Genomic DNA, 25,738 nt, shown 5'->3' with positions numbered 1-25,738 from the left:
TGCAAAGTAGGCAAGGTTCAAAACCAACTTCATGGAAAAAAAAAGTTGTTCTCAAAGTTAATCTCATGTGCTTAATTTGCAGCTAGACTACAGTTTGGGTAGAACAGAAAGCAGCTTTTTAGCTTTGCCAAGTATAATTAGATGAGTTAAATATCTATGATAGAATACAAGGATTACAAAGAAAGAATGGTAAATTGTTAATAATAAAAATATTTAGCCTCATTAGTAATCAAAACTGAAACAAATATGCATTTTTTTCATAGAAATGTACGAATTTTTAAATGTCTAGTGTTGTCAAAAGTAGAGTTAAAGAGGAAATCACAAATATTGTTAATCTGATGCTAAATAAAGACAACATTGTAGAGAATAATTTTGCATCATTAATCAAAGTCTCTTAAAAAAATGTACAAAACCTTTAGGAATTTTTCCTAAAAGAATTATTAGATCTACTTAGGTTAAGATTTCTGAATATATATGTTTTTGATTTATGTATATTTTTATCTCAAGATTACTTGTACTATCAAAAATTGGAAAAGTCTACATTTTTGAAAGGAGTGGATTGGTTAAATAAATTATTGTGTCCCTATGTTAATGAGGTTATTAAAATTGATATTACAGAAAAAATATAAAGATTTTAGGAAATATTGATAATTGAACAGTAAGTAAAAAAGCATGATTGGGGTACACGTTATATGTAACCAACTTGTTAAATATGGATATTTACATGGAGAAAACAATTTTTCATGAAAATATGGTCATGTGCATTCTTGATGATTTTTTCTGTGTTTTCCCGAAAAAGTAAGTTAGTACATTAAATACAGGTTTCAAAATTAATTAAGTACTTTGCTGTGAAAGCTGAGAAACTGATTGTTTTGCATATAAGTACCAGTCTATGCTGCTGACATTGTCACTATGTTGTCTTCACAGATTTCCCTGTGAATTTTTTCTTGTGGATCTATGTCCACTTGCGCAAAAGCTGGGGATATTTTAATTTTTTAAATTATGCACCTATTTTCATTCTTCCCATTAACAATATTCTAGCTATAATATGTTCTGTTGTTGTTCTCTCAAATCTATAAATAGATCTCAATGCTGGGGAAATCCTCCAAATGTTCGGGAAGATGTTTTTTGTCTTTTGCCAAGAGTCTGGTTATGATACAATCTTGCGTGTCCTGGGATCTAATGTCAGAGAATTTCTACAGGTAAGCAATTTGAAGTTCTGTAGTTAAAAATTCTGAATTAGTAATTCTTAAACGGAGGCTCTAGAATACTTTTGCACAGCCAGCTAGACGACAGTGTCTTGCTACTGAAATGGAATCACAGTGACTTTTACTTTCTTTTTCTTTTTTACGGTGACTTTTCCTAATTCACATAAAATAACGGTTATAGGGTGGTCTCAAATACATTTTAGCATTTTTTGTTTCTTTTTTTTTTCCCTTAACTTTTGGTTGCCCACCTTGAACATCCAAGTTGGAAATTAACATCCTCTGAACATCTCAGCATGTCCTATTGTGATTAACTGCCCCCCTATTAATGGTTTATATGTGCTAATAGTGGTGGGTTTATGTCTTTGCTATATAAGGTGGTCCTATTTTCTCTTTTAAGGTATTCCTAGTTTGTATAGTGTAATTAAATGATATGTGAGTATTGAGATTCTACTGGGCTCAAAGTTGGGGGAAAGCACCATGGCTTTCAGGTGCTCTGCCACCAAAACAAATTCGAGAAGCATCACTCCCAGTGCCATATTAATTAAGGTGCTGTACAAAAGGAAACCGGAGAGCCCTCCCAAAGGCATTTTCAGGTGAAGTAAAAGAAATAAGGCCCCCAAACACCCTTGTCTTCTATTCTTGTCTAAATTACCTTAAAAGTTTTTTACTAGAAAATAACACATTAGATGAGAGACTATTTTTGGATTGACTGCCCTATTTTAAGCACAGGCATTTGTAAGACCCTCTTCTTGAAATGTGTGAAGGTTGAAAAATTATGTGGTTGTTTGTAAAGGACATTTCTAAACTGGCTGCTTAAAGCGGCCAGATCTTGCTGGTAAATGATGTCAGCGCAATACTAGCTGAACCCAAGCCCAGTTTTGAGGGAATGTAAACTACTTTCAATCCAGCTGCATTATTGATTTAACAGCCAAAATAAGAACTATAGTGTTTAATCAAAATGTCTGTTGTTTACATAGTGACATTTTTCTTATAAACTTAAAACAGCGTTAAATCAAGATGGAAACTGGTCTGCAATGCCCTGCCGTGGGTTTATAGAACTACTGGTGTCAAAAAAAAAAAAAAAAAAAAAAAGCTGCCAATTCCCAATGAAGGAGCTGCCAGGCGATTTTTAAATTAAGCTTTAACAGGCTGTATTTAAATGAGTTATTTTAAATGGATTAAAGTTTGATATTTGAAGTTTACTGGGATTTTGGATTTTTGAATACATACTCCATTTTTTAATACTTTTATTAACTTGCATCATTTTATGGGCAAAGTTGGGATTTGAAGTCCCTCTGTATTAATTTTAACTTTTATTCTCAATGGCCACGTCTACATAACAAAATAACCATCCAAATGTTTTTACAAAAATTTTTGTCAATCTTTACTCATTGTTTCCCTTTGCTGAATTTGTAATGGCACAGGAAGAGAGCAAGCAGCCTCCCTGTGTGTTTCTCTATGTTCCTGAGCCCCATCCTCAATAGGACAGCCACTGGCCCCCTTGGCTACTAAGTATTTGAAATTCGATGTGCTATGGGTAAAATACACAACAGATTTCCAAAGCAGTACAAGAAGAATACAAATAACTGATATTTTATATTAATTACTTGTTGAGATGATAATATTTTTGATATATTGAGTTATATAAAAATGTATCATGAACATTAATTTCACCTGTTTCCTTTTTCATGTTTTAACCATCACTACTAGAAAATTTAGCATTACTTATGTGACTAGCGTTTGTGGCTTGCTCTAGTGGCTTTTATTGCCTTTTGTTTCCATTGGGCAGCATTACTTTAAGTAGCTCTAAGTCCTTTTTCCTCAAAGTCAGTACGCAACTTTAGTTAATATATCTTTAAATCACATATGATTTTATTTTTCTTTCAGTGTCTGAACAATGAAGAAACTAGAAAGTTAGAATTTTGTGAAGTTTTCACCAATATTATTATTTTTTGTCCAATTCTTTTTTCCTGTTTTTCAAATTGCATGTCTTACCAGCAAATTGAATGGATTAAAATACTGTAGGCATTTATCTTATGATTAGGCTATTTACATAGACATTAAAAGAATTTTTTTTTCTGTATAAGTGATTATAAAATAAAGCGACTGATTTTCATAAATTGTCTTTTTTTTAAAAGATTTTATTTATTTATTCATGAGAGACACACACACAGAGAGGCAGAGACATAGGAAGAGGGAGAAGCAGGGTCCCTGTGGGGAACCCAATGCAGGACTCGATCCCAGGACCCTGGGATCCCGCCCTGAACCAAGACAGACACTTAACCACTGGGCCTCCCAGGTACCCCATAAATCGTCTTAAGATCCTCATTCCCATATAAAAATTTACATTTTTCATTATATAAATTAATAAAGCATTATTTTTCGTAGACTTTAATCCTTCATTAAGGAGTAAGGTAAGCTGGGTCTTATCTTAAAGAGAATTTAAAAACTTTTCTTTTTCATTCTGATTTCAAACAAGCATCAATCCTTAGAGTCTATTTCCTAAATTTTGAGAATTCTATCACTTTTCTTTATTTTCTCTATACTTTTGTGGGAGCTATCATTCTCTAGAGATTGGATGGTTTCCCAGCCTCCCTTCAAGACTCTTCCAATCTCTTCTCCATTCTATAACCCTACTGTTTTTTTCTGAAAGTTCAAATGTATCTCATTATACATTTTCTTGCTTAAATGATTCCCAATTCCTCACCGGAGAAGGTAGAAAGTAATTAAAATTATTGACACTACTTACATCCCCTATCCATCCTTATTCTTCCTCTACCAAAGTCTGACCAAAGAGAACTTCTTTTAGAGTCTTTATTATTATCTTGCTCTCTCTATCCTCTGAACTTTTGCACCTGTTCTTCCCTTTACCTAGAACATTGTTACTGCTACTTTCCAGCTAAATAAATCCTATTTATCCTGTTGGTCAAATTACTTCTTCCAGGAGGACATCACTCCCCTCTCCAATCTCTGCCCTTTCTGAGTCAGAGAAATTGGCATTTCTCATTTTTTCACAGTACACTCTATTTCCCCAGCCCTCATATTTCTCACACTGTACTATCATTTCCTGTTTATTGGGCTGGAATGTAAACTTCATGGAACCAGAGACCATGTGTAATCTCTTAACGATGGTATCTCCACAGATACAATCTATATCTGGGAATGAATAAATACCATTTTTGAGGACTGAAGAATGAAGATTTGTTGTTTGTACAAAAGTAAAAAGCAAATACACCAACAGCTCAAGATTAATTCTATTAAAGATAACAACACTTATTTTATTTTTGTTATTATTATTCTTTTGATGAAACTATATAACTTTATTTAGAGATGAATTATAGTTTGAAATGTATAATAATAGACAATTTCCACCTAGAAATTTACATCTAATGTGGACATGGCAAATTACTATTTATTAATGAATATACAAGTTACATTATTTGTTTCTAGAAACTTTCAAAATGATCATTCTAATATCTCCATTTGGAATTTCCAGGCAACAATAAAGTAGCTACTGGAATTATAACGTGGGAAATCATTTGATTATGCCTTAGGCTGGGCAGCTCTGACCACTTATCATGCTTCCAAGGAGAAATTCCTTGGAAGTTGTCTTTCTTCAGCCTCTCAGTTGGATACATTATTAAGAATGGCTCAGGGGGCGCCTCAGTGGCTCAGTTGGTTAAGCATCCGATTCTTGATTTTGGCTCAGGTCATGAGATCGAGTCCTGTATTGGGCTCCATTTGGGACATGAAGCCCTCTTAGGATTCTCTCTCTTTCTCCTTCTGCCCTCCACCTCGCATACTGTGCTCTATTTCTCTTTCTCAAATGAATGAATGAATGATGAATGAATTAATAAATAAATAAGTACATACAAGAATGGCTTCCTATTAAACATACATTTTTGTTTTTCTTGAAATAATTTCCAAAAGTTCTGAGTTCCAGGCACAGCCTATAATAGACAATCTATAGAGAATCTTTGAATGTTAGAATTAGCTAATTCTGAATTATATGTTGTATATATATGTGGCTAGTATAATAATATGTATATATTATATTTTTGGCCCAGGATACTTTATTGATTTAGTAATATCTTTAATATATATATATATATATATATATATATATATACTTAATTTGGCCCACGTGATTTTATTGAGATAATATTCCTGTTTCACTTTTAGAAATCTAATATTCAAGGACACACTGAATAGAAATTATCTGTAGTTTAGTTTCAGAAAAATATTTCTCATGTAAAGTTTCTCATTTCCCTGGATCAGTCAATGTAAACAATTTAATGATCTAAATTTAACAATTTGAACAGTTTAAATAATGGACAATTCCCCTTTAAGAGGCTTTGCCACTAATATTAAATTCAGGGCCCTGCTTATCCAAACTCTCTTGTACTTCCAAATTCAATTTAAAAAGTTTCACATTATACTTATTTTTAATCTACCTCAAGACTTTAACAAAAAGTAGCTAAAAATACTAAATAGATTAAGTATTAATAGAGTATGGAAAACATTTTTAGAGGAAACTTCTTAGAAACATTGTGCTTCTAAACATTACATAGTTTGGGATTGTTTTTCTTAAATCTCCTGTGAAACCATCAATTTGTAGACTGCTGATGAAAGCAGATAAACCTTGGGGAGCCTGGGTGGCTCAGTCAGTTAAGCGTCCAACTCTTGATTTCAGCTCAGGTCTCAATATCACAGTCATGACATCAAGCCCCGAGTGGGTCTCTGTGCTGGGCATGGAGCCTGCTTCAGATTCTCTCTCTCCCTCTCCCTCTCCCTGTGGTCCTCCCAGCTTCCTCCACTCTTGCTTTCTTAAAAAAAAAAATATATATATATATATATATATATATATATATATATATATATGTGTGTATGTGTGTGTGTGTGTGTGTATATATATATAATATTAAACCTTGGAATTAAACCTTTAGTTAGGTTTGTAATGGAATATGATTTATAAAAAAGAGATAAAGAAAAAAACAGAAGGACATTTTTAGTTTTGAATTTTGTATATTTTACTTGAATATATCATCTTACAGATAAGACCATGTTTCAGCAAGAATTTTTCTTCTATTCGGTCATTTTCTTAATTGTAAATTTAGGAATAAACTGTGGGGTTTCATGCTGTCACTGTAGTAAATTTCTATTTGAAGCTTCTAGTGTATAGATTAAAACACTGCTGAATACGTATAGGATTTGAAAGCTTCATTAAAAAAAAAAAGAAAAAAAAACCTAGCTAGCAAGGAATGGCCAACTTGACAGTACTTCCACCTTAATCCATGATCATCTTACTTCCATTGTCCTGTTTGCATTATTGCCGATTTTATCTTCCAAAAATCATTGCATTAGTATCTCCCATGCTCCTCTGCATTGTGACATTGCCTTCTCTTGAATCTGGGTTGGCTTTTGTGATTATCTGCACAATAGAACAGGTGGAAGGAACATTTTGATACTTCCCTGGCTTGATCATAATAAGTCTTCAAGTCTCCACCTGAGTATCTTGGAATAGTTGCCTTCGGGATGCTCCCTGCTGGAGCCCAGCATCATGAAGTGAGAAGCCCAAGCCACATGGAGAGGTCTTGTGTAAGCTTTCAGACAGCAGCGCTAGCTGAACTCCCATTGAAGGGCCAACTACTACTGGCCTTTTGGGTGACCTGTCCTGGGAAAACAGCCCGGTAGAGCATTATGATGACACCATCCCCAGCTTCGTCTACTCCAACCCAAAAATTTCCTGAGTCCAGAAAATTCACAGAATCACAAAAGATAATAATATCTTACTGTTATAAGCCAATAAGTCTGGGGCACTTTGATATGCAGTAACACATAATTGGAACAGCACTCTGTATTGTTTTCCTCTTCATTTTTTATGTCTATGTTATTGTGTCCACCTACACTTATATACGTATTTATGGATGAGTCAGGAGCTTTGGGCAGATCATGTTTGATAAGAATGATTTGTAGCCTCGAGGAATGAAACCCAAGTCAATCTACAGTGGAGCTACCAATTCATTCTCAGGGGTGTGATATTCCTTTACATTGTGTATTCTCTACCTCTCAATAATTTATAGTGGTAAAGTGAAAATTAAATAAGCATGGGAAGCTGCCAGGGTGAATAATGACAACTAAGTGAGCAATGCACAATCTTAGAGGTTAGTTAGAATTTAAATGATGAGCCTGCTAATGCGTAGGAATCTCAGTTGGATATGAAGCAAATATTCTGTTATCTTTTGCTTGGCAACACTGGTTTCTTCCACTAACCTTGATATGGTGGTGGTTTCACTCCTTCATTCAGTTCTCATACGTGAATGTCCCTCTACCAGCACCGCTGTGCAGACCTCAGTGGGATTTTCTTCAAATTCAGGTTGACCCGAGGTTTTGGCTTTTAAAGCACAGCAGTGATTTGGCCAGCCCACCAGGAGCCCTCTGGGATTGATGACAGATCTAAAATTCTTAAATGTTTGTGCAAAGTGTTATTTTGGGAAATATGAGGATTTTCCTGAACAGCTGTGAAATTCTGATACTTCTCTAAATTATTTATAATATTTCTTAGACAAAAATGCACCATTCATTTTATTTTTAACTTTTGAGCTTCAAAAGGAAAACTTTTTCTCAACATCCAAAATGCCAGTTTCGGGCAGCCCCGGTGGCTCAGCGGTTTAGCGCCGCCTTCAGCCCAGAGCCTGATCCTGGAGACCCGGGATCGAGTCCCACATCGGGCTCCCCGCATGGAGCCTGCTTCTCCCTCTGCCTGTGTCTCTGCCTCTCTCTCTCTCTCTCTCTCTCTCTCTCTCTGTCTCTCGTGAATAAATAAATAAAATCTTTAAAAAAAATGCCAGTTTCTATAACCTGCAATTTTAAAATTGGCAAGGAAAGACTTAAAAGGGAAGATGAGTATTTTAGAATTGTAAGATTGTTTTCTGCTTGGGTAAATGATATATATGTTCACAATTTTACAAAATATTGTCTGTTGCAGTATATAAATTTTTTAGACATGCATTTAAAAGCAGTATAGTAGGTAAAATATTTTACACAGGTAATGCTATGACTTTTTGCCTTTTTTTCTTTAATTAAAATATTTTTCTTGAGACGACGGTGTTGATAATTATATTGTAGTTTTTAACAATATTAAGTGAAATAATTTTAGTGACACCGATACAATTTCTTTTTAAATAAGATATTTACGTTTTTTCTTCCTAAAAAGATTCTCTTTTCAGTTGAAAGGCTATTTCCTACAAAGTAGCTCCAGGAATAAGAGGCAGGAGTATCATTAAAGCATTAACCTTACTTGTTCTGATCTCATGCTAGTCATACCTCAACCTTGGTGCTTCCCGTTATATGGGTTTTCCACCTTTATTTAATCCTAGTTGTTTAAAATTTTTTATCCTCAAATTCTAAAATGACTTACTTCTTAAAAACTTGACAAAATATGTTTCAAATTGCATGCTGCTTGTAAACAAATGCTGGTGTTGGTTGTATTTTTCAGAAGTATAAGATATAAAGGAAAGGAAATGCTTTATCTCATTCTCCTTCCTAAAAAAAAAGAGAAGTTTGAAATGACTGATTTTTTAAAAGATTTTATTTATTTATTCATGAGAGACGGAGAGAGAGAGAGAGGAAGAGAGAGAGAGAGAGAGAGAGAGAGGCAGAAACAGAGGGAGAAGTAGGCTCCCCACAGGGCAGGGAGCCCGCCCAATACAGGACTTGATCCCAGAACCCTGGGATCACAACCTGAGCCAAGGGCAGATGCTTTGCCACTTAGTTACCCAGGTGCCCTGAAATGACTAATTTTTTAAAGATTTCTTCTCAGTCTAAACTTCAGTAATGTTCTCCAATAACACAGGCAACTCCCTTCTCCCCATTCAGTAAGATAAGGGTCCTTGGAGACCGAAAAATCTCTCTTAAAACGTTCAAGTCAAGGACTCCACCCTCGAAACATGTGCATCATTTAGAGATTTTTCATCAGATGCTGAGAAAGCAGGGGAATGAGGTAGTTAATTCCTGGAAACTCTGCCTCTATAATTATGTGTGAACTTATTTTTACTGTGCATATTACAGAGACAACTTGCATTTAGTTTGAACCATTCCAAGATCCTTGAAAATAGGGAACTTCAAAGTATTTCTCAAAGGAATAATAAATTCTCATTTGTTTCCTGAATCTGTGGATTGTACTAAATCCAGAATTCCAGCACAGTTTCCCAGGATGCCAGCACTAATTTTTCTTCTGCAAATAATAAATGCTAGGTGACAAGATGCATTGGAGTTATGGATAGCAGGATTCCTGAGTAGAAAAAGTGTATTCATTTCACTTGTAGAAAAAGCAGTAAAATGATATCAGAACATAAGAAGTGAAATGAAAACCTGACTACCCTTTTTGGCATCTTCAGAGAAAATAGATGAATGGACCTGCTGTCTATCCCTTTCTTGTATTCTAACTTTATAAAGCTAAGAAGAATGAAGTCAAAGCATATTTAAGGTTTGCTTTATTGTTTGCTGGGCATCTACTGTGCTGAAATATATATGTTTACATTTTTTACGTCCCTTTTATGTATGTATACTTCTTTGTAAACTGGCCATTCAGGTCTTTTTTTGTATACCTATTCCCATGGTATATTTAGAAATAAAACAGAATACCAGTTTTAATATGAAATTCTTATTCTCCAGGTACATTGCCACACACATGCGGATGAATAATTCGCTTTATGTCGATCATGTTATAAAAGGTGGACCGAGTTTTCTTCCCTTGGCTTTTTGAGAATCTTTTTTGTGGTCTTCCAGGTTGCTGCAAACAAGCACAGTCTAACAATGAAGAAGCACACTTTTAGCAATATAAATGTGCTCAAATGAAATCAACTTAATTTTGAATCATGAAGTCTATTTCTAATAATAGATAAGTTGTGGACATCACTTTAATTTTAGGAGAATAAGACCAAGTAAGAAAAGCTGTAACTAAAGAAATCCCAAGAGTATTTTGTATGTTAGATGCTCTCTACAGAAAATCAATATTACATTAAGTGGTGTTAAATCTTTTATGCCAGGAAAGCGCTTTACTTGTCCTTTTAATTAATTCAAATTCAATAAAACAGCCTCTGGAGAGTTGGTTACCACAAAAACTTAAAAGACAAACATTCTGAGTTGGTGTGTTTTGGTATCCCACTTGCTTTGCAGTGATCAATTTAAGCAGTACTTTATTATCAATTGTAATACCTTATTATCATTATTTTTATTTAAATTAAAATGGGTCCCCATTTAAGGTACCGTGTCTACCTTTGGGTGACTCGTGGCAAAGTGGTCTTGGGCTATCCTGGCCAATCTCTGGCCTTCATTAGCATCAATGATGCTGCTAATGTAAATGTTACCAGTTACTACTGCCTCATGCCATATGTGTAGCTACATATAGAAATGTGCTAATGGCACAATATGATTCGAGATGAAAATAGTTGGAAATGGAAGTGATGTTGGCATATTGATTTATGATATATTTGAACATTTTGTAGAGGAAAAATGGGAAGAAATACGTATTTCAAGTTATGGTTAGACTCAATTTCTTTTTTTCTTTGAAATCAGCCACAGCCTAGTACCTGGGACTACCTACATTAGGAAGTTTCCTAAATGCTGCAACAAGCTCAATTCTTACTTGTGAGAAATGGAAATAAGTATTAAACTTTTTTTGTGATTTTTCTCACCAGATTTTTCTATCATTTTTTTTTTTCCAACACCAGTAGTTGTACAAGGGATCTGGACGGGTTATAAAGGAACAGTCTTCATGTCTTCCCTTTCCAGGGAAGAATTTACATGAGGAAAACTTATAGGAGGAACTTCCTACCCCTGAACCAAGTAAAATAGTTTTAGGTCTTCATTTCATTGGCTGTCTGCCATATTGGATTCCTTTTATGTGGCAATAGCAACCTCTAGAGGCAATTAGGATGAATTGAAATTTTTGTTAAGAGCTGGCCTGATGGGATTCTAACAGGTGTAATTTTCAGGAAGAAAACAAAAATCACTAGGCATGAAGGCAATTAACAAAGAAACCAGATTCACCCAATTAAGAAGACTGTTGAAACATTTATCTGAATCATAAGTCAACTTTTCATGACCTTGTTTCAGGGCTTCTCTTCACTTCGAAGCCTTTGAACACTATTCTTTCGGTCTGAGTTATTGGCTCCCATATTTATTCATCAAAAGTCACTCTACACATTTGTTTGTGGTATGAACTATGAGCTATTTAAAGTCAAGTTCCATGTCATGCAGATTTGTGTCGGATCCTCTACCCTGTCCCCGGCCTATACCACAGACAGCTCATAATATGTATTGCATGTGACTTCGCTATAGAATGAATGAATCATTGAATGGAGGGGACATAAAACTAAACCACAGTGCCATTGGTGCCCTGGTCGACCATTTCTTGAATTTGGGCACCCATGGAGTCACCTTGTACTCACTTCCTAATACCTTACTGGATACTTCTGTTTCCCTAAATTGGCTTCTTTGAGACATTTGGAACCAGAGCCATAGTTCAGTTTTGGCCTATGTCCAGCATCTTCTTTTTTTGATGCATTCTTTTATGCTATTGCATTCTGAAACCATTTTATCCATTTGTTTTTAGTGATAATCACCAGTTATTGATAGATTACTATTTGCTTGGCGTATTAGCTTTTATTGCTACCATAACAAATTACCACAGATGTAAGTGCCTTGAACAACACAGATTTATTATCTTATTTTTTTTTTTTTAGATCAAAGTCCATTAAGGTCTTTCCAGACTATAATGAAGGTGCCAGCAAGACTATGTTCCTTTATGTAGTCTCTAGGGGATAATTGCTCCCATGCTCATTCAGGTGTTGACAGCTCAGTTCCATGCTGTTACAGGGCTCAGGACAATGTCATGTTTTAAATCAAAGTCGGCTTAATTCTAAAGCTACTTCACTCTTCATTCATATACCGTGCTGTGCTGTGTGTATCCTGCGCATATGTGTAACACACACCCGCTAACACATTATGAGCTATTATTTGAAAAACCATGTTGGACCAAATGAAACACATCGTTTGCACCATTTTTCCTGGTGATCTTTATACAAATAAGTTTTGTGTATTAGTGAGTAATGCAGGATGCTGGAAAGTTTGGTATGTTCTGCGTTAATGACAAAACTACAAGTACAGAAAATATTTATTGGTAAATTTATTAGTTTTCCAAGATTTGGTTCCAAAAGATAATCATTTCACATGTCAGCTGTGGAGCTGTATCTTGATTGGCGGCTACTAATAAATATGAAACAATCCTGCTACTTTAATTTATAAAAAGGTTTTCAGTCCTAAAACATTACCTCACAAAATAATATGCTTATGTTTTCGTATGTTTATCACTGATACAATGTTTTGAATTAATAATTGTTAGGATTGTAAACAGAGGGTAATATGTGATCACTTTAGGCATTCATATTTTTCTAACGTAACATGCATATATATACCTTTTCCAAACTCCTATAAATATGCATATCTTTGCTTTAGCCCATAATTATGTTTTTCTTGCTTCAGTCATTCTTTTTACATCCCACTTGTTTATTTATCCTTCTTTAAAATATATTAACTGTTAATATAGCCTCAGATTATTTTTCTTTTTTTCTTTTTAAAATATTTTTTATTGGAGTTCAATTTGCCAACATAAATCATAACACCCAGTGCTCATCCAAAATATCCTTCATATAAACCTTTTAACTAACAAAAAAAAAAAATAACAAAAATCCATCAAAAAAACAACACACAAATCAAATAAAAATTAAACAACTAAATAAAATTATCTTTATCTATAATTCTACACACTACAACTTACCACTAATTAATCAAAACAATAAAACATACAACTCATCATTTTACTCACTAAAACAACACAAAACAATTCAAATTTAACCATCAAATACCAACTTCACATCTAATAAATACAATTATCTTCATATACCATTTACCTTCCACAAACATCCAAAATCTCTTCTTTGTCTTCTTAAAATACATTACAAACAACCATATCTAGTCTCACCCACATTCCATTCCCTAATCTAAATTACCATCGCGCCTCACCACTGGACAGTATACTGGCGCCACATCTTCTAAACCAACATACCTAGTATCAAATCCATCTCAACAATGCAACTCTTATACATATAACTCAAACTTACACACACTGCTTATATATTGCTCATCATCGTGTTAAACTAAGCACTCCACCAAAACAGATCTTCACGACGCTATATTCCTTCACTCCTCCTCGCTCACTCCCCTCGCGACTGTCATTATTTCCATGGATATTTCCACCTGCCTCACTCCAGTAGCACCCACTGCCACGCCTTTCACCCTCCCCTCTACCTTTCCATAAGGTCACATGAAATCTAGTTTGCATCTCCTGTGAGCACACAAGAACTGGGGAGCAAAAGGATATGTAACTGGCTAGGTTGTAGCCTCCAGAATACAAAAAACCTCATTATGTGGGTAGTCAGATTCTAAGATAATATAAACTTAGATATTGTTTTGCTGTTCATTATTTCTTTGTAGATTTTTTTGCCTGTCCCCAAAATATAGTTGGAATCTCTCACTTTGTGACCTAAACATTTTGCTTTTTTTTTTTTTAATAAGATTACTAGGTGAAAGAAACCAGGTTTCATACTTTAAAAGTTGTGTTGCTCTCGATAACACTTGCTCTTAGCTCTGAGTGATATCAGAGTACTGTTACGACAGCCAGGCAATAAAGAGAACCATCGTTTTACTCTTTGTAACCCACGTAGTCTCTCCTGGTCAGCTGTTTGTTGTGCACTCAACATGTTCGGCCTCAAGAGCCATTTTTCAGTGGCCCTGAGTCTGAGAAAATTAGCGAGAGGGATATCTTATTTCAGCTTTTTTTTCTTTGTGGATATTTCTTAGGCATCAAAGTTATGTTCTAGCACATATGGAAAGCCCAAACTTTGGTGCACTTGGGTGGCTCAGTGGTTCAGCGTCTGTATTTGGCTCAAGTCATGATCCCGGGATCGAGTCCTGCATTGGGTTCCCCACAAGGAGCCTAGCCTACTTCTCCCTCTGCCTATGTCTCTGCCTCTCTCTCTGTGTCTCTCATGAATAAATAAATAAAATCTTAAGAAAAACAAAGGAAAGCCCAAACTTTAAGTACAGCATTATGGCAAATAAAAATTGTAACATTTAAATTGATTATATTGGGAAAGCATCCCATATATTTGATCTAGTAATGTCATGTTAGGTTTTGTGGTTTTCTTTCTTTTCAGGAGTTGATGTCAATACTTTCTGTGGCACTTGTTGGTGATTCCCAGGTGCAACCTTAGTTTTTCTACAACTACAAAGTGGGATTCTATGTAACTTGGCATTAACAAATCCAGAGACATTTTAAAGTTAAATTAAAACCTTCAGTAAAGAATCAAAATTTATCCACGATTAGGAATCTCACTGGAATTTAATAGTCGAACTATTATATGCCTTTCATTTCTGATCTTTGATCATGACACCAAACTAACACTACATCTATACTAAGTGAGCCTTTATGAGGGGCTATCTGCACACTGTGTCTATCTACTCTTGGTTTTATTTTTTTATTTAGGCATGTTGAGCAAGAGACAAGTGCATAGACACTTTAGGAAACAAACTCAAATTAGGGCATACTTAGATACTGCAGTTGCTATGGTTATTAATGTATTTGTCATGGAAGGTTGACAGCCATTAGCACACTCTATATAAAATTCAAGTTTTTGCTTAATTACATGGTTTACTTTATACAATATTTAAGTTGCCTTGTGGTCTCTATTTATTCAAGTACTCCATTACGAATTCTGAAATATTTTCATTTTAGTTATGTTTTATATATTTAATTTTTGTCAAAGATACTGTTTTAATTTCCTTAAGTATTCTTAAGTTGGATCTGTAAGTTTAACAGGTCCAGAGCTGCCAGACAATTTAACTACTTAAGGAATATTATACCAGGTAAAGAAGTAATATACCAAGAAGAGATTAAAAATATGATCAGAGAGCAGTTCATTTTGACATTTTAATCAAAGCAAAAGAGCAGAATTGAGGAATTAAATAGTAAATTTAAGTTGCATATAATTCAGTTCCTATAGCTAAAATCGGAGCAGAACATCAAAATTAGGCTTGAATTTTAAGATTGACCTTATTTTGTTGATGAAACTTTAGAGAAATCAGCCTTAGTGGGGCACAATGTTTAAATCATAAATAAGAATACTATTTAGCCAGTGTAGTAGATTAGTATGACACTGATGGTAGTAATACCCTAATTCCATCAGGAAACCGTTTTTGAAAGAATATATATAATAGCATCCGTGTTAACTGTGATTTGTTCCGCACTCTCAAGGTGTGCTGCAGTGAACTCCTGAACAAACAAAAAAAGTGAGAAAGAGCAATATTCTGCTTTCATTTAGCTTTAACTGAGGAACTATTGCCCCAACTACTTCCATTTGGATTTGGCCCACAGTTGAGATATAGTACTTCCCTTTCTAAGAAGATGTGTTGCTTGTAGTTTCTTGAAATCAAAAGAAAAAACATCTTTTCTATATCTTAGTAATGTATTTGCCTATGAATAATATTTTAGAAATGTTTTACTTATATGTATATAATAAATATTTATTTGTAGTATTCTATATTTATTGTATATATTATTTAGAGTATTTTAGAAATGTAGTTATTTCTTTAAATTATAGAGCTTTAACCCAGTATTATGATTACTTCCTTAGATGAGTTCCTAGATTTGTAATTAAACCAAAGTATATGTAACTTTTTAAAGGTTACTAGTATATTATCAATCTAATAACCTAACAATCAGCAAGTTTAATCAAGATCCCCTCACACTAGTGGTATTTGAGATGACTCTTTTTCTGTGTTTTACCCAATTTGGTATTTTTTAAGATTGCCATTTGATGGATAAAAGTGACAGTGCATGTATTTTTTTTTAAGATTTTATTTATTTGTTTGTTTAGTGAAGGGGGGGCAGAGGGCAAAGAAGAGAAAATCTCAAGCAGACTCCTCGCTGAGCTTGGAGCCCAACATAAGGCTTGATTTCATGACCCAGAGATGATTACTTGAGCCTAAATCAGGAGTCAGGCACTTAAACCAATTGAGCCATTTAGGCAGTCTGATATTGAATGTATTTTAAAATATATGTCTCTATTATTTCATTTCCCTCTGTGAATATTCATTTTTTATCATATTAAATAGAGCCACTTTGTATGCTTTATAGGTCACTCACTGCACAAGTGTACCTGGCTGAGTAGGCTAAGCCTACCCAGACAAGAGGGTACTTTTCTAATTCTACCCAAGAGGCCATCTGGGCTACTAAGGGACTGATACTAGGTTTGCAATTTTATTATAAATAATTATTCAGTCTTCAAACTGCATAAGACAATGTCCAAGGCATGCATAGTATTTGCATATATTCCTATTTTTAAATTAACCCTCTAAATGCAATTCTCATACCCAGTTTCTTAGGTATTTAGGTATCTTAACCAAACTGAAGTGCAAACAATCAACACCATCTCCCCCTTTGAAATCCAGGTTATTCAGCAAAGAAATGAAGAATGTGATCATACTCAATTTCTAATTGAGGAAAAAGAGTCAAAAGAAGAAGATTTTTATGAAGATCTTGATAGATTTGAAGAAAATGGTACCCAGGAATCACGCATCAGCCCATATACCTTCTGCAAAGCTTTTCCTTTTCACATAATATTTGACCGAGACCTAGTGGTTACTCAGTGTGGCAACGCTATATACAGAGTGCTTCCCCAGGTAAAATGACCTCGCACTTTCCTGAGGCCTGAAACTAAAGGCCATGGGGGGATATTGTTACCAAAAAAATGGCCATTTATTCATTCAACACATTGACTGTGTATTAGGTAATGTGCATCATATATATCACATGAATTCTTCAAAAGTGAGTTACATATATTTGAACATACTACAACTTTCCCTAGGACGGCTGGCTATTTATTTATTTGTTTATTTTTGTTTTAGTCACTTACAGGATGGAAAACTAAGTGGGAATGCTGTTTTTTTTTTTTAAATGAAAACATGGGTGATTTTCTAGTAATAAGCATCTTTCACTTATTCATTCATTCATTCATTCATTCATTATATGCTGATTGGAATAGCTTCCAAAGTCAGCCATTGACATTTTCAGGGAAAGGAAGGGAATTTTACAAACACTAAAGAGGTAAATGATAGATTCTCAGGGGGTTGAGCAGACAAAGCATCAAAGGACAACATTTGGGTTGATGATGAGCTACATTTGACTTGCATTATCCAAACCCATTTGGAAAATCCTTTCTACTTTTCCCCTTGCCTGCCAACTTTTGAACTAGTACTCAACACATTTTGAGATACTTTCCACTTGTAGTTAAAGAGACTTATTCATTGAGCATTTGCCTGGAAGGGCTCTGTTGTAAACCTCTACATCCAGAAGCAGGGTAGGGTACAGCGTGCCTCCTCTGCTGGCTCTGCCTCTCTCTCATTATATGACCATGAGCACCTTACTTCGTCTTTCTTGGCCTATTTTCCCTGTATTACAATGTGAGCATACAGAGTGCATAAAGAATATTCAGTCCAGTGTCTAAGCAATTATTAACTGTTACCTGTTATTATTATTAGTCGTCTCTTAACAAACTATGAGTGTTTGCTGGTGGTTTTGCTATTTAAATCTCATTTTAAGCCACAGGCATTTGAGATACCTCATACTACATTTGTAAAAGATCAATTTCTGGGGATCCCTGGGTGGCTCAGCGGTTTGGCGCCTGCCTTTGGCCCCAGGCACGGTCCTGGAGTCCTGGGATCGAGTCCCGCGTCGGGCTCCCTGCATGGAGCCTGCTTCTCCCTCTGCCTGTGTCTCTGCCTCTCTCTCTCTCTCTCTCTCTATCATGAATAAATAAATCTTTTAAAAAAAGGATCAATTTCTATTCTTTCTTCTTTGAAAATGCTTCCCTTACTTACATTAGCTTATACTTGAATGTGTGAATACTCTGAGACCATATTAGGTTTTGTGTTCATGAAGCATGGGACACCCATTGCATCACTGAGCGACATGGGTCAAGTAGGAGTCCATGGTTGAGGCAATTGCCCTACCAAATGACACTTTTCTATTTTTAAGTCTTCTTGAGTCAGCTGAATCTAACCTCAAATCCTAAGAATTATTTTGGCTAATCACATGTTCTCTCCTTTCATTGGCATTGTAGCTCCAGCCTGGGAACTGCAGCCTATTGTCTGTCTTCTCTCTCGTCCGTCCTCATATCGACATTAGTTTCCATGGGATCCTTTCACACATCAATACGGTTTTCGTATTGAGAAGCAAGGTAATCAAGATATTATTCCTTTCAATGTGAGTCAGGAAGGTTACTTAGAAGCATCCCTGTGGGAAAGTTAGGTAGTCCACCATTCTATGATATGGAGAAGGTGTAGACAGATCCCAACTGAAACCTCAGAGGGAGCCCTAGTTCAAAGGCAATGCTAGTAGTTTCTTATTTGCCTGAGGGGCAGTGGAACTCCTAGCAACTGATCATAATTAACAAAAATAAGTTTTGAGACCGTCTTACTGGGACGGCTCAGTTTCACATAATAAAACAAACATTTTTTACTCCCTAAAGCTACCACCTGCTGTTTTAGAAATCAGAACTGATAAAGAAATTTTTTTTAACTCCAACCGAAACCCTAATTTAATTCTTCCATAAACTGTCTGTTATTCTGAATGTCATTTTTGTGGGAGAATAAAAGTGATAAAATATTCATTTAGTTGATTACTTAGGTAGTCCCCAGACCTCAGACTTGCTGTTCTTTTGACTGAGACAGCAGAAGTGTCCTAGAGTACACCTGTTGTCCTCCTTGCAGCCCTCGCAAAGGTCTTACCAACACATACATTATGTGTTTGAAGCCACTCCCCACTGTTCTGTGAATGCAGGCGTGGGGAATGGAGATGCTTGGTTTATTTTTCCATAGAAATTAGTATTAGATATTCCAGCCATACTAGAAAATCAGAAATAAGATTCCTGGAGGCTTTAAACCAATATGCAAACAGTAGTATGGCTCTCGTCTTTCTGGGTTCAGAAGCTACTTTGCTTATGACCCATTAGCATTTTGGTGAAATGCTTTTCCTGATCTTCTTGGTGCATTTATCCTCCCTTACGGTTTGGTGGGAAAGGAAGCCCTTGTGTCCTTGTTTTTTTTTTTTTTTTGTTGTTGAATTGCTAGGTAGGGAGAAAGGTACTAGTTAACGGTTATGTCTTGCCTTTTCAAGGAAGGATTGTTGGACGTAGAGAAATTAGAATGTGAGGATGAGCTGACTGGAACTGAGATCAGCTGCTTACGTCTCAAGGGTCAGATGATCTACTTACCTGAAGCAGATAGCATCCTTTTTCTGTGTTCACCAAGGTAATCATTTTTAGATTAATTACAATGGTTAGAAGTACCCTCAGCTCACAGAGAAATTCAGTAACATTCTATTTAATCATGTCTACATGTTCTAAGTGTAATTAGATTTTACAGCCCATGTCTATACACTTCTCTATAACAAGGATAATTTCATTTGACATTTGTAATAAGCTCAGAAGAAATCAGGTATTCTACTTGATTTGTCCTGTCTGAATCAGTTTGCAAGTGTTTATACCGTTAGATCATGGAAAAATCTAATCTGCAGGTAGCTAATTCTATAGTTTGATACCTTCCAAAGAGGTGTCACGTAGGAAAGCAATTCCGTAGAGCATCTACTATGATGTCATGGATACATGGATATTTGGCACCGAGAAATTAGTTTTTAAAATTATTTCTGGATTTGAACAATTTTATATTGCACATATTTAGCTATTTTAATCTGGATTCACCATTCAATACATATTATTACATTGAAATTTCTGTAGATTATGTTATTTATAATAAACATCGGAGGGAAGTAAAACTGGAGGATGCTGTTTTTTCTAATTTGACAGAACACTTTACTGAAGGACACAGGGGAACTCAGAATAACAAAAATATATCTAAATTTACTTAGAAATATAGAAAAAGGTAACTGGAACTTGTTAGGTGATATTTTGTATAGTTATAACTTTGTATAACTGAAAGCCATGCATGTTATTTAGTAACATACTCCATAAAGCATGTTTTGGTGAGCTTTTGGCTAAAAATTTAAAGTCCACCATGAACCATGATCAGTTTTCCTTTAAAGATAATGCCTCGAAGCACCTGGGTGGCTCAATGGTTGAGCCTCTGCCTTCAGCTCAGGGCGTGATCCCAGGACCCTGGGATCAAGTCCCACCTCAGGACCCCGCAGGGAGCCTGCTTGTCCCTCTATGTCTCTGCCTCTCTCTGTGTGTCCCTCATGAATAGAATCTTAAAAAAAAAATAGAAAAATAAAGATAGTGACTTAAAATTTCTGAAAAACATAATAAACCTTGTAACAACTTCTTTTAATGCACTATTAAAAACTATAAGACAATATTTTCTGAGAATATGTATCATGAAAATAGAAGAGACAAAATTAGAGAATATAAACAAACTCTGTATTTTCCAATTCATCACTTGCACTGATCTGACTATATTTTCACGTGCTGTCAATAGTGTTTGTTTCTTCTGTCTCATTTCAAGTTGAGCTTTAGTGGAAGGAGAGCTTTTCAGTAGGGACCATTTCTATTCATAGAAATAAAGGTCTCTTTGGAAGCAGAAGCAGAAGCAGAAAATTTGGAGTCTTCTTGTTCATTGCCATACGTGGAAATTGGTCACGTAGTGACACACTCACAGTTTATCCTATGGTACCTGTTCACGTGTATAGAAAGATTTGTACTCACATGAAAATGACATCTCCTAAAAGCAGTTTTACCTGTAATGTAAATAATTTCAAAATGAGTAGTTTAACTTTAGAAAAAAATATGTTAATAGTTCATTAAGATCATAAGTAACATTTTTAAAAAGTGAGACATAATTTGATTATTTCCTAAACTCAGTGTCAGTATTTTTAGCCACTTTCATTTTCGGCTCATGATCTTTTTTTTCTCTGCTCAAGGGCAGGTCTTGTGTACCATGTGGCGGAGGACTTGGCCTCTTTTCAAATGGGTCTATTCTGAAAGTGAGCTGTAACGTACATATGCATTTTAACAAAATCTAAAGAGACCATAGTGGTTCATTAGTAAACTCTTTGATTATTTTATTTTTCAGTATTGATATGCTAATTTTTGCTTTGATTTGTGGACATTTCTACTGAGAACGTATAACAAGGAGACATTTTATCAATCCAAAACTCTTCTGTGAAGTCACAACTCATTATGTCATTTTAGAGAAATTCTTATTGTACATGCCCAGAAGTAATTACCTTGTATTTAAAGAATCCAAACCAATAACATAACCTTAGGACATTTTAACCAAAAGGTAAACTTAAAAAGCAATCACTTACCAGATTATTGCTGAATCAATAAATATTAGTGTGCTATTCTAAAAATAATTTAGGTAAAAAAAAATAGGTTACAGAGGCACATAAAATCTAGCAAGGTTAAATAATGTTTCAAAAATGAGAAAAGTGGAACACCTGGGTGGCTCAGCGGTTGAGCATCTGCCTTTGGCTCAGGGTGTGATCCTGGAGACCCGGGATCGAGTCCCACATCGGGCTCCCTGTTTCTCTCTCTGCCTGTGTCTCTGCCTCTCTCTCTCTGTGTCTCTCATGAATAAATAAATAAAATCTTTAAAAGAAAAATGAGAAAAGTTTTAATGAAAACAAGAGTAGTAGAAGAAATTAGAACCAGAAGGAAGAGTAGCAAATACAATACACTTCAAAAAGTCAAAAATACAAGGCACCTGGGTGGCTCAGTTGATTAGGTGTCTGCCTTCAGCTCAGGTCATGATCCCTGGGTCCTGGGATGGAGCCCTGCCTTGGGCTCCTTGCAGCGGGGAGCCTGCTTCTCCCTTTCCCTTTGCCCCTCCCCCTGCTTGTGCCCTCTCAGGATCTCTTTCAAATAAATAAAATCTTATTCTTAAAAAAAGTTATAAATACATAAAATACATGTGAAAGAAAGGTCATAAATCTGATTGTACACTTTTAGTCTGAAAGGGGAAAGTAACCAGTTACAAAAGTCAAAGAATCCACAAGGCAAAAATAAACTAGTTTCTCAAAAGAAGCACTATTATCCGTTACAGAGGATAAAATTTTTTTTTCTGTATCTCTATATTTATAATGAGGGGAAAATGTGATAGCAGTGAATAACAGCCTTGTGTTACGGACCTACGCAGGTTGCCCAGGACAAGTTTCTATCCTATCTTTCAGTTTAGGATGATGGCATCAAAAAGTGTGATTTTTGATGGCATAGGCAATACCTATGTCGAATTCAATGCTATTTGATAGATTTTTAAATGCATAAAAGAATAAAGTAATATTTTTCATGTGACTCTCCAAATTTTCTTGTCTTTAGCCTGACCTATTGAATGGTAGGAACGGAATGGTAGGAGATGACAGGCTTATACTCCTTGACAGTTACTGGGCTCGGGATTATCGTGTAGACAAGCTGGCACTGATTTTTGCCTCACTTCCCTGTGTAACAGTGTGATGAATCTGGATGATCTGACAAGGAGAGGTCTGTATCTGAGCGACATCCCCCTGCACGATGCCACGCGTGACCTCGTTCTTTTGGGAGAGCAATTCAGAGAGGAATACAAACTGACTCAAGAACTGGAAATCCTCACAGACCGGCTGCAGCTCACGTTAAGAGCCTTGGAAGATGAAAAGAAAAAGACAGACACGTAAGAATGTAACCTTGGGGTGAAGGAAGGGCATCGTGTGGTGTGTGTCCACTATAGTTAAGTCTGATAAGCAGACTAAAGAGGCACAGGGCCTGTAGTAGCTCTGAAGTAGTCAATAAAATCTACATCCCTTTTTTTAAATTTTTTTAAGTTTTTATTTATTTATGATAGTCGCAGAGAGAGGGGCAGAGACATAGGCAGAGGGAGAAGCAGGCTCCATGCACCAGGAGCCCGACATGGGATTCGATCCCAGGTCTCCAGGATCGCGCCCTGGGCCAAAGGCAGGCGCTAAACCGCTGCGCCACCCAGGGATCCCAAAATCTACATCCCTTAAAAAGAAATCATGCCTACAGAAATACATCAGTCTTAATGATAGTGGAAATCTGTCTTCTGTTTTTACAAACCAAGTTGAATGAACAGATGCTGAAATATCTCTCTCTGAAAATCAGCGTCTTTAAAGTTGAACAATCCATTCCTTCCCTCCTTCATATGAAGGCTGTGTGCTGGGGCTGGCTGGATTCTCAGGGTTACATTGGCCACTGCCTTTTAAAAGATATCTTGGAGTTGGATTATTATTATTCTAGGGCTTGACCGATACGAACCGGACAGATTTTGATGTCATCTGTAATCACAATTACATCTGTAATGACCCAGGTTAACAAAAATAGCAAAATCTGAGGCACCTGGTTGGTGCAGGCAGTTAAGTGTTGGGACTCATGGTTTCGGCTCAGGTTGTGATCTCAGGTTCATGAGAGGGAGCCCTGCATCAGGCTCTGTGCTCAGCATGGAATCTGCTTCAAAGACTCTCTTTCTCCTTCTGCCCCTCACCTTTTACTCGGTTGAGTCATAGGAAGTTCTTCCTATACGTTTCCCTCATGGAAAGGGAAGATGTGAAGGGTGTGTGGTCTCTCTCGTGCTCTCAAATATATAAATAAATCTTTAAGAAAACACCTCAGTTAACTATTCATTAACAATGGGGATGACGTAGAAAAGGCCGTTTAATGCCTATCTTTATCCATAGCTTCTTAATTCACTTGTCTTGACTTTTGTATAAAGAAGCTCAAAGCTATGTTTAGCTGCTCTCATCCCTTTCCTTGTGGCCCTAAATGGACCCCTTCATCTATCCAGGCATTTTGCAGATTTCAGAAAGCGTAGAGGGCAGCCAGCTCAAATTCCTCCCTCTGCTTGCAAAACAATTCAGATGGTATGTTTTACTGGTAGGTGGTACAACTTCATCCATGAAAATAACACATTGTATGAAGTCTGCAAGGTTAAACTTCACAGGTATACACCATGGCTGTGGGGAAGAAAAGGGCAGAGAGGCATCACTTGTTCCCCTGGGTCCTCACCCCAAGAGACATCGATCGGCCTCATTTCTGCTTCTCTCTTGTCAGTTCCTTCCGCCATCATGCCCTTCCTGTTGTGCTTAGCACCCTTGCCCCTCAGTGTAATCCCTGAAGCCATCAGAGTAATCTCTGTAGTGTCTATAGAAATACAGTCTTTCCTTGCCTAGCCCAGTCTTCGTCCGTTTTATCAATTTCTTCCATGGAAGAATGAATGAGACTAGAGAGAAATCTACTTCTTTTAATATAATTTACACAAATTCAGGTAGCCTTCTTACTCCTAAGAGATAAACAAGGTCCTGATGTTAGGCTACTCAGACAGTGTTTTAGGTGCTAATGATGACAGCTTTCCTACTGTGATGCCATAATCGTGGGTCAGAATCAGGACCACAGATGAAGACTTTGACTTCCAATTGCCAGGCTTCCCCCAATGCCTATTTGTTTGTTTGGCTTATTTCCATTTGGTTTGGCTTGGTTTGGATTTGGAGATGTTGTATGTCATTAAAACAAATAAATGATGGTATTTTTGATACCTGCCTCACACATATGGGTAATAATGGGTGTCCTGTACGAAAACCAGGTTTTTGCAGTGTGCATCACCTCAAAGCTCTGTGAAGTGGGCAGTAGGGGCCCTGAGGCGATGCCCAGCATTTCTTACTGTGGCTTTTCCCCCTTCCCACCTAATAGGTTGCTTTATTCTGTCCTCCCTCCATCTGTTGCCAATGAGCTGAGACACAAACGCCCGGTGCCTGCCAAAAGATACGACAATGTGACCATCCTCTTCAGTGGCATTGTGGGCTTCAATGCTTTCTGCAGCAAGCATGCATCCGGAGAAGGGGCCATGAAGATTGTAAACCTCCTCAATGACCTCTACACCAGATTTGACACACTGACCGACTCTCGGAAAAATCCATTCGTTTATAAGGCAAGTCCAGGTCATACCCTAAGGCGGTGCTCTTCAGAGTCTGAATTTTGAGATCCTAGGCTCAGAGGGTCCGTTCTCGGAGGGTAGCCCTACAGCCTCCACGCAGTCACTGTTTATCATTTGCTTAAGTAATTAGCTCTTGTTATAAAACTTTCCCTTGCTTGTAACCAAGAGAAATAGAACTGATGATTCCCTAGTAAAAATGAGATGTTCAGCAAATGTTATTTGCACTTACATCAATGAATTTGCACCCGTTGTTTATCACACATAATATAAACATAGTATTCATTTTAGTGCTCTGCAGGAGACAGTTTTACCGAAATATATAAATGCTTTGCATAGTAAAGAAGTCAGAGAGCATGAGAAGGGTGCTGGGGACTCAGATTTGCTTTTAGATAACTCTGACTTGAAGATAAACATTTATAAGGCATTTCTGCTCTTTGTTTCAATTAAAAAACAAATATTACATTGGAAAAATGGAG

At 36.1% G+C, this 25,738-nt stretch overlaps 1 protein-coding gene across 1 annotated transcript in view; it reads left to right on the top strand.

The window, feature by feature from the left end:
• The window catches only part of GUCY1B1 (guanylate cyclase 1 soluble subunit beta 1), a 47,070-nt gene that overhangs the window by 17,135 nt on the left and 4,197 nt on the right, over positions 1 to 25,738 (top strand). Inside the window, exons 4-9 of the mRNA XM_055336208.1 lie at positions 1,084 to 1,202; positions 16,782 to 17,012; positions 18,452 to 18,568; positions 19,507 to 19,640; positions 22,791 to 22,988; positions 25,019 to 25,256. Of these exons, the coding sequence (XP_055192183.1) occupies positions 1,084 to 1,202; positions 16,782 to 17,012; positions 18,452 to 18,568; positions 19,507 to 19,640; positions 22,791 to 22,988; positions 25,019 to 25,256 (1,037 nt within the window). The remainder of the gene's footprint in view (positions 1 to 1,083; positions 1,203 to 16,781; positions 17,013 to 18,451; positions 18,569 to 19,506; positions 19,641 to 22,790; positions 22,989 to 25,018; positions 25,257 to 25,738) is intronic.

This window comes from Nyctereutes procyonoides, unplaced genomic scaffold (genome assembly GCF_905146905.1).
Source record: "Nyctereutes procyonoides isolate TBG_1078 unplaced genomic scaffold, NYPRO_anot_genome, whole genome shotgun sequence".
NCBI lineage: Eukaryota > Metazoa > Chordata > Mammalia > Carnivora > Canidae > Nyctereutes > Nyctereutes procyonoides.
The sequence above is the reverse complement of the archived record's forward strand: the minus strand, read 5'-3'. Positions and strand labels throughout refer to the sequence as shown.